Genomic DNA, 9,831 nt, shown 5'->3' on the forward strand with positions numbered 1-9,831 from the left:
GAGGAGATTGCAACTACGGGTATATCTTTATTATTTCCCAGCTGAAGAATAAGAAAATGGCACAAAGCACAGATAAGTCGACTTACAACAGTTCGTTTAATGACCAAAGTTACGACACTGAAAAAAAAGGTGACTTATGATGAAGTTGTTCACACTTACAACCCTTGCAGTTATCCCCATGGCCACGCGACTGAAATTCAGCTGCCTGGCAACCGACTCGTATTTATGACAGTTGCAGTGTCCCAGGGTCATGTAATCCCCTTGTGTGACCTTCTGACAAGCAAAGCCAATGGGGAAGCCAGATTCACTTAACAACCCTGTTACAAACTTAAAAACTGCAGGGATTCACTTAACAACTGTGGCAAAGTCATAAAATGGAGCAAAACTCAATAACTCTCTCGATTAGCAAGAGGAATTTTGGGCTCAATCGTGGTTGTAGGTTAAGGACTACATGTACACACACACACACACAAAGCCACCGGTGGCTAACCTTTTTGTGCTCCTGTGCCAAAAATAGTGTGCGCGCTTGCATGGTTACACTCACATGTCAGCACCCAGAAGGCAATGTGCGCGCCCTCCCAGGACCCCTACGCATACTTACCTGTACTGCACCTCACAGCTGATTTTGGGGCGGTTTGAGGCCTTTTTCGGCTTCCCAGAGGCTTCAGGAAGGCTTCTGCAGGCCCATTTCGTCACTTCTAGTATTTCCCCCACATGTGCATGTCCCCCCCCATGCATGCGTGGTAGAGAGGTGAAGCTTGGCCGGCAGGAGGCGCGCGCACATGCGTGGCAGAGCTGAGCCAGGGCGACGGCTCACCTGCCCAGAGAGGGCTCTGCATGCCGTCTCTGGCACATGCGCCGTAGGTTCACCACCACGGGCCTAAAGGGTGGAGAAAAATCACCGGCTGCTCGCAAGAATTAAAGCTGACCATAAACTGAGCTTTTCTTAGAACTAGGTGAAAGGAACCTGACTTCATGTAGGCTTGTAAAATGTAAAGGGTTCGAATGAAACATGAAAGGGACTGGAACCCATTTTATCGAACAGCAGAAATTTATTCAAACAGAATGTTGAATGTTACTGTAACTGTTACTGTTTTTCTTACAAAAGGTGTTTTCTAAATCCTCCCTAATTCAGAGAAGGAAATTTTACTATCGGATCACACAGAAACACTAAGAGAGTTCAGCTTTTAACACCTGTGCGTATAAACTCAGCACATTTTCAAGTAAAAACCTAAACCTACTTCCAAAATAGCTTAAATAGCAAAGTTACCCGAACCTCTATTTAAGAATTTCTGCAAAAAAATACTTCTTTAAAAACGGTCAGTAAATTAAATAATGAATTAAAAAAAAAAAAACCCCACATACATATATACAAATATACAGAGAACTCTCTTCTGTTACCAGGCAACACGCCTGACTGATCCCAGGGTGATTAAACTCAAGTTGTTTTTGGCAAGTTCCGATTCTGCTTATCGAGAATTGTGCTGCGGTCGCCAAGGTGAGCAGCTCCAGTTCAAAACACAGAAGCCTCTAAAAAATTAAATCAAAAACCGATGCTCCTTGGTTCCCACAGATCCAGTTATGAGACTAAGTAGTAAGTTTGCATCTGACAGCGAGAAGAAACGTTGGACTTGTTTGGCATCTGCTGTAAAGACTCCCTCTATTCCTAAAATTTGGAGGCCAAAGCTTTCTTTCTTTGCTTCCTTCGAGAGGGGTGATGACCAGTTTATCTCACTTTGTCTCCCCCATTCAACACTGATGATGGGCTAACTAGGACCTACAGTTTCCCCCCAGGATCCGCTCCAGGGTGGTTCCGCCATCTTTTATGTCCTGCGCCTTTTGGCTGCGCTGGGACTGGACGGGTTGCTGTTTGCATTTAAGACCTTCTCGGTGACTCTGTTCCGCTTCCTCTTATCTCCTCCTTCTTTGGATCCAGACTCTGAGGAACTTCGCTCCTTCTCTTTGCTGCTGGGTTTCTCGGTGGCCTTTGCCAGGCTCCCCAGAGAAGCATATACTGAAACACAATGATGACAACCATGATTTAAGTCACATCTCCGTTCCCCCCAAAAAGAGCAAGGCTGCAATGAATTTAGGTGCATTTCTTTCCTTTTGATAAGAAATATACATTAACAAAATCTATCCGTAGCTTAAAAGTAGGCCAATTCTATCCACAATTTCAACCAATCAATCAGAATACAGCTGGAAGGGACCCTGGGGGGTCTTCTAGTCCAACCCTATAGCAGGAGACCCTATAACAGTGATGGCGAACCTTTTTGTTGTGGTGTGCTGAAAACGTGTGTGTGCTGGCACTCACAATGAAATGCGCCCCGCCCCCCCCCGCGCATGCACACGCAACACCCCCGCCCATCCCCTTACCTGCACTGCGCATGCGCGTGCCTCCCAGCTGATTTCCGGGGGCCAGTTGAGGCCGTTTTCGCCCTCCCGGAGGCTTGAGGGAAGCCTCTGCAGTCTCGGGAGGCTGAAAAACGGGCCTTCTGGAAATACCGGAAGTGCCCGTTTTCAGCCTCCGGAGGGCCTCTGGAGCCTGATAAACGGGCCTGTTTTTTAGGCTGCTGAGCTTCCCTTGAGCCTCCAGGAGGGCGAAAACGGCTTCAAACGTGCCGAAAATCAGCTGGGAGGTGCGCACACGCACAGGTCAATTTTGATGGGGCTCTGCGTGTCCTCACAAATGGCTCTGTGTGCCACCTATGGCACGTTTGCCGTAAGTTCACCATCACGTCCCTATATCATTTCAAACAGGTGGATGTCCAGTCTCTTCCTAAAAACCTCCAGTGATGAAGACTCTACAACGTCTGAAGGGAAGCTGTTCCTCCGGTTAATTGTCCTCACTGTCAGTAAGTTTCTCCTTAATTCCAGGTTGTTTCTTTCCTTGATCCATTTCCACCCATCTGATTTTATCCGATTCTTCATGGACCTAAATGGTCAGTTTTCTATTTAATAACTAGAAGTAGACCTCAAGATACAAATATAATGGAGCTGGCCCATTACTGTCGTATCTGGAAATGGTTCGGAGAATGGCTTGATCATGTGACTGACCCAGTTTCACCACTTTTGTGGCAGTTGTTAAGCAAATCACCGTGGTCGTTAAGCAAACCAATGATGTGCCATGGACATGGCTTTTGCTGAAAAAACAGGGAATGCTGGTTTTCAGCAAAACTGCCCTAAAATGTGGTCATGACTGCAAGACATTGTCATAAATGCAAGCCCTGTTGTTGAGTGTCTGATGTTTGGTCACATGACTTCAGAGGAAGACTGACCATTGGAACGTGGACTCTATAATGAGATCTCATGAATAAGTTTTGAGGAATTCTGGGAGTTGAAGTCCACATATCTTAAGTTCAACAGAATTAACAGAGTTGGAAGGGACTTTGGAGTTCAACCCACTGCTCATACAGGACACCCTATATCAGGGGTCCCCAAACTTGGCAACTTTAAGACTTGTGGACTTCAACTCCCAGAATTCTCCAGCCTGCTATGCTGCCAGAAGAATTCTGGGAGTTGAAGTCTACAAGTCTTAAAGTTGCCAAGTTTGGAGACCTCTGCCCTATATCATTGCAGACAAATGGTTGTCTAATCTCTTGTCATGTTGTCAAGGTTGAAATGCATTGCAACATGCAGTTTCCCACCTCTTAACAACGCACGATCTCTTTCAACTCTTCTAAAACAGTTTACTTTCTAAAACAATTTTTTCATGATCTGCACATGTGAGATCTAATAAGGGATAATCCTTTTCTTACTGAAGACTTGTCTTTTACATATCAAAATACCTTCTTCAGCGGCTGAGTGCGCTTCCATCTCTTCTTTTATTTCTTCCTTCACATCGTCTTCAATCATCACTTTACCTATGTGAAGAATGAGAAGCAGATCAGTGGGCAAATAGGGAATTTCAATGTCTTTCTTCCTTCAGCTGATCTTGAGGAGGTCACCAAGTGAGTTTTGGGGCAACAGGATTTTTCACTGCCAGCTCCTGCTGCCACCAAATCATCTAGAAGTAGGATATATATATTTTTTTTGAAGTACGGGTTAGGGAAAAAACCAAACCAAACTGACAGCCTCGAAAACAAAGAAGCAGGAAATGAGCAATAATTTCAGGGCAGTAAATGGTACCAAAAATATGCATATTTTTTTCAGTTTACATTCAACTGGTACGGTCCTAAAACCTCTTTTGTTTGGAGCAAAAGAGAGGACATTCCTATTCCATCTCTAAAATGGATGACATCATGACTTAAATCCAAATTTTATCATTTTGGCAAATTTCTCTGTGCTCTTGAAGTTGTTGCCTTTACCCATTTCAACAGCTTTCAAAATATATTTTTCTATCCAAAAAGCACTGAAGGGAACATATAGGATTCATTGTAATCAGTCCATTTCCACCAAAAATGAATAGCACCCTCAAAGAGAGAGATTTGCTTTCTTCCTTCATGAAAACGTGAGCTATGCTCTGCTTTCAGGAAAGAATTTAGTAGCATTCCTTAACCTCGGCATGGTCACTGCTAAAAATTCTGGCAACTGATATTCATCCATCTGGAAGGCTCCAAACCTAGATCAGGTTTCCAAATTTTCTGGAAACAACATAGGTTTAGGAAGCCACTTCATCTTGGTTTGGAAGCTTTACCTGTGCTATCACTGGGATGCCAATTTGGAGGAGAGCAGAAAACAGCTTCCAAAAGCAAGCTGCGCTATCCTTGTAAACCAGTGCTATTTTTGGATAACTTTCAAAAAGACATCACAGCTTGCTTTAAAAATTATGGTTGTAAGTTGAGGACTACCTCATGCCGAATTCTGGCCGTTTGAGCACTATATCAATATATCATCTAGTGCAGGGGTGTCCAACCTTGGCAACTTTAAGACTTGTGGACTTCAACTCCCAGAATTCCTCAGCCAGCTTTGCTGAAGTCCACAAGTCTTAAAGTTGCCAAGGTTAGACACCCCTGGTCTAGTGTAATGGCTTAGGCTGCCATTTTATACAGACTTTTACTGTAAGATTTTGTTTGCAAGAAATGTACCATACATCCAAATGTCTCACCTTCTTTTACTTCTTGAATAATTTCTTCAGGGAGGATGAAGTTTTTTTCTGAGTTGGGGAAAGGAAGAATCTCAGACTCATGCTTAAAAAGAAAAACAAAATTAATTAAACTGATTATGCCAACCTTGAGTTTTTTTTCCAAATAAACATACACAAAATTTTGCAATTAGGGCATAATATTTTGAAAGAGCTCCTATTTTGTTTCTAGCCCTTCCTTTTTTTTTCCTGACCTCTAAACTCGTTTAGCACATAAGATCAACACTTCTCAGTAGTTGTTTTTTAAAGCTTGTATGTGTTGATGTTTGATGCAGCATTTACATTATTCTCTTATGTATTCGTTTTTATTTTATGACTGCACTCTATGCTACCATAAATCATGCTGTACAAAATTGAATTATTCTGCATGGTATTATTGTTGCTTATGATACTGAACATCAACAAGTAAGATTTCCTTTAAAAATGAAAATATACAATAAACAGCAATCGTTACAATTTGTGCATCTTTCTCACACATATAATCCCTAAAAGGGTGCTACAGATATATGGCATGTGCACAAGAAAGGTATTAACTAGAACGAAAAGCATCGCCTTCTCAGATGAATTTTAGATCTTGTGATGTCTTTTCAGTTCTCAATTTCTGCACTTTTTTATCTGATCACAATATTATAATACCTACAGAGCTTTCTGCAGGCATAATATGGTATTCCAGGACAGATATTTAATAAGGGAGCATAAGATGAAAGGATAAATGGGTGCATGATATAAAACTTAACATTATATATTGTATCAACCCAAATCAATTCACTGTAGGATAAAGATCTCTTTATTGAAGGTTGAGGCCATAATCTACCCTCTTTGTCCAATAAGGGTGGAAAGACAGATGTTTTCCCAATCCAGTGACTAGCCCCAAGTGATCCAAAGGGAGGACTGCAATCTGGCTCTCCCTATCTGGAGTTCAACCCCTGAACTGCACTGGTTCTTACACCTATGTTTAACATCTAGCACAAAGATGGCGAACGTATGGCACACACCTCAAAGGTGACATGTTTTGGGTGACATACCAGTGTACCAACACCCCAAAAGTGAAAGTACATCCAGTTGAAATGGGTGTACATCCAGTTCTCTAGTGACTTTTGGAGGCTGGGCAAGAATGGGATCTGAAATTATGCAGCCTTCGGAGCTTCTGAAAATGAGTTTGTTTTACTAGTATTTCATTTTTGTTAATTATTTGACATTTATTTACATAATATATAGCACCACACATATTTGGGCTGTAATCTTTTTTTAAAAAATAATTTTTTTTCTTTCCTTGGATGGGTTATCATGTCAACAGAGTCAAGTTTGGCTTTCTCTGAATTTTTGACACCCTGAGCCCAAAAGGTTCACCGTTACTGATTTTAGCATGTATTTCCAAGAGGGTGCTCTGCACCCAACATGATTTCTTCGATATTATGATCAGCCTCAGGAGTCAGGAGTTCCAAAGACTGAAAAATAGCCCACGTGGGATCTTTTTGTCTGCACGCAACTGCAGCTCTGGTGCAAAATGGAGCATGGGGGATAGAAAGGACCACCCAGCAATGGTTTCCTCTCTGAAAGAACCAACTATCAACATTTCTCCACCTGACTTGGGTTGCAGAGCAGGCACTTTCTATGGCCAGCCCTCATTGCTGTAAGTCAGCAGAGGCACCGACCTATGTTGTTCACCTGTCAACACTTACCAGTGCCTGCATGTCATACATCGTGCTCAAGTGATCCCAGATAACTTTGGAAGAAATTTGCCTCCCAATATTCTGACTAAATTTATCTCGGATACAGATCATATGAAAATGGCGATTCACACCTGAAGGGGAAAGAAAGAGTGAGAACGGTGGACAGGGGGGAAAAAAGAAAAGCTAACACAAAAAGAAAGACTTCTTTGTATCACACTTGACTTCTGATGGCTTATGCAGTGTTTCTGAACCTTGACAACATATAAGAGGTGTGGACTTCAACTCCAGAATTCCCTACCCAGCATGGGGAATTCTGGGAATTCAACACACATCTTAAAGTTGTCATGGTTGAGAAATACTGATTTATTGGGCACATCTATGATTCTCTTTGGAAATGATATAGAAGCAGTTTAATTTAAAAAAAAAAACCCAGTCTAGTCTGCATGATTGGCATTCCTTGGAAGTCTCTAATTCAGGTAGTCCTCAAATTATGACCACAATCGAACCCAAAATTTCTGTTGCTAGGCAAGGCGATTAAGTGACTTTTGCCTCATTTTACAACATTTCTTGCCAGAGATAAGTTAATTGCTGCAGTAATTATATTAGTAATATGGTTATTAAGTGAATCTGACTTCCCCTTTGACTTTGCTTGCCAGAAAATGGCAAAAGGGATCCCATGACACCAGAACATTGCAACCATAATAAATACAAGTCAGTTGCCAAGCATCTGAATTTTGATCACGTGACCATGGGGGTGGGGAATGCTGCAAAAGTTATCATGTCAAAAAATTATCATGTCAATGGTCACAAGCTGCTGTTAAGTTTAAATGGTCACTAAATGAACCAGTTGTATTTATAAAGTAACTTGTGGCCTCAGCAGGTTTAACTTCCAATTCCAGGCAAGGTGCCTGCTGAGGCCACAAGTTATTTCATAAATGCTGCAGTACAAACCTCTCTTCCCCCTCACCCAAAAAAAGATATCTAGTTTAAAAATTTACAACTCCACAGTGGATCTAGAATACAACTGGTCAAATAGATTATACCCCATAGATTTGGCTGCAGGGAGTAAGAGGTGCATTGGGGAGAGTTAAACTGGGAAACTTTTGCAAAAATGGCATGCTTTATCCATCAAGGACAAGTGGGTATGTTGGGCCAATGAGGGTTAACAAAATCCAACCATTTCTGCCTCTGTGAACTTATTCACAAAGTACCAGATCACACTACTTATGTCAAACTTAATATGGAGACAAGAGAAAAAAATTCTCTAGGTTGTAATCAAGGAAAGCAAAACCTGATGGGAGAAAAAAAAATCACAAATAATTTAGATTCCAAGGTCTTCTTGGCCAAAGTTCTACTCTCTTGTAAAGAGCCAATATACAATCAAGACAGAATAAAGGGAAACTACATCAAATGACCCAAATTCAACCTGATTCTGCTTGCAAGAATTAGCACTATTTTGCGGTTTGTGAATTTTTGAGGGAACAGGTCTAGTTTCATATATATATATATTACTATAAAAAGAAAGAGCAACAATTTCAATGTCTGGATAAACAGTGTGTTGTCTGGTTACAGCTAGTTTGAGCAATACTATTACTAAATTAATGTTTATTAGTAGTGATCATGTAATGACAATATTTTTCTCAATATTAATGGAACAGATCTAGTTTCAAGCTCCTGGTCTGTTTTCTTAAAAATGAGGGCTCCAATCTCCAATACTTTCCATTATTATTGACTTTCCTCTCAATTTAATCTAAAAAAGAGAAAGCTTCTTCTACCGGACCTCCATTTTTGAGGGAGTCTCCTGAACTGAGCTTGGGCCTGGGCTCTCCTGGTGGTCTCCCATCCAACAATAACCAAAAATAATCAGAACCAGCTCAGCTACTTCAGGTTTCAAAGACAGCTGGCCACCCTGGAATTTATCCCGGAATGAAACAAAAAAAAAAAGATGCTTTCATTTTCGGGGCAAATACCCCTTTTTTCACCCCTACAGCCTGAGAAATTAAATTCTTCTGCCCTCCAACCCTAAAAGGCCGCGATAACGGCAATCCGAGTGAAACTAAGCCAGTTTGGAAACGAAGTGCAGGGCGGAAAGTGGCCGGCCCAGACCCCGCGCTGCCGTTAAGAATCCCGCCCGCCTTCTCGCGCCTCGCCTCGGTTGGCGCCGCTACGCGAGGCCGAGGCTCGACCTGCGGCCTGCTTTTATCACTCCCTCCACCCCCGCGCCCCCAAAGCACTCACCGACGGGCTTGTGGCCCAGCATGGCATGGAAGAGGCACACCTCCACTTCGGGACTCCACACCACCGGCACGGGCAGCAGCGGCGGAGGAGGCGGCGGCGGAGGAGCCGCCGATGTGGCTGACATCGCGGCCGAAGCGATAGCGGCCGCCGCAGCCGCCGCGTCCTCCGACGACGCTTGAGACCCGGGCTCCATCGCGGGCGGAGCAGGCCCAGGGCCCAGGCCAGAGCAGGGGGGCTTCACCTCCGCTGCCCCAGCCGAGCTCTCCGCTTCGCCCATGGCCGCCGCCGAGGCCCGTGCGGACGCCCAGCGCCCCCTGGCGTCCGTGCGGGCCTCCAGTATCAATGGCTGAGGATCCGCTCTTAGCATCTCAGCTGCCCCTAAAGTGCTTTTTTCCCCCTCAAGAGGCAACAGGACTTTCTGGTGTGAGAAGCCAACACTCTCCCCCTCCAGTCCTAGAAGAAGTATTTTGAGGAATATTTAAAAAAGGCAGGACAAATATATTTTCCTTAAAAGAGAAATAACAAAATCTTAAGGGAGGCAGATACTGAGTTCTGGAGCTCTGAGTTTCTGTCTCCCTTAAGATTTGTTTTTTTTAATTTCTCTTTTAGGGGAAATATTTTATCCTGCCTTTTAAAAAAAAAATATTCCTCAAAATATTTCATTCTTCAAGGAGGGGTGTATGGGTTGCCTTCCCACACTGTTTTTTTTCTTTGAAGATGTTTTGCTTCTCATCCAAGAAGCTTCTTCAGCTCTGACTGGATGGTGGGGAGTGGAAGGATTTGTATTCCTTGCAGACAGCTGGTCATTTGCATCTTTTTTAGAGAGCCATTGAGGCC

General features: G+C 43.0%; 1 protein-coding gene across 1 annotated transcript; it reads right to left on the reverse strand.

The window, feature by feature from the left end:
• Positions 1-1,032: 1,032 nt before the first annotated feature.
• Positions 1,033-9,414, reverse strand: MRGBP (MRG domain binding protein). Its single transcript, XM_026697393.2, has 5 exons — positions 8,995-9,414; positions 6,766-6,887; positions 5,048-5,129; positions 3,789-3,863; positions 1,033-2,014 (listed from the first exon to the last, which is right to left on the reverse strand). The coding sequence occupies exons 1-5, from the start codon at positions 9,359-9,361 to the stop codon at positions 1,824-1,826; spliced, it is 837 nt and encodes a 278-aa protein (XP_026553178.2). The 5' UTR covers positions 9,362-9,414; the 3' UTR covers positions 1,033-1,823.
• Between the last annotated feature and the right edge of the window lie 417 nt (positions 9,415-9,831).

Source organism: Pseudonaja textilis, chromosome 3 (assembly GCF_049901715.1).
Source record: "Pseudonaja textilis isolate UNSWEBS1 chromosome 3, rPseTex1.2, whole genome shotgun sequence".
In the NCBI taxonomy this organism is placed as follows: Eukaryota; Metazoa; Chordata; class Lepidosauria; order Squamata; family Elapidae; genus Pseudonaja; species Pseudonaja textilis.

What these genes read in the sequence shown, in the direction of transcription:
- MRGBP (XM_026697393.2), bottom strand. Translation starts at nt 9,361, where the DNA reads ATGCTAAGAGCGGATCCTCAGCCATTGATACTGGAGGCCCGCACGGAC. An exon ending in GCTGGGCCACAAGCCCGTCG is followed by an intron (nt 6,888 to 8,994) that starts GTGAGTGCTTTG and finishes TTTCCCCTTCAG; the next exon opens with GTGTGAATCGCCATTTTCAT. An exon ending in TGTATGACATGCAGGCACTG is followed by an intron (nt 5,130 to 6,765) that starts GTAAGTGTTGAC and finishes TTTCTTTTTAAG; the next exon opens with CATGAGTCTGAGATTCTTCC.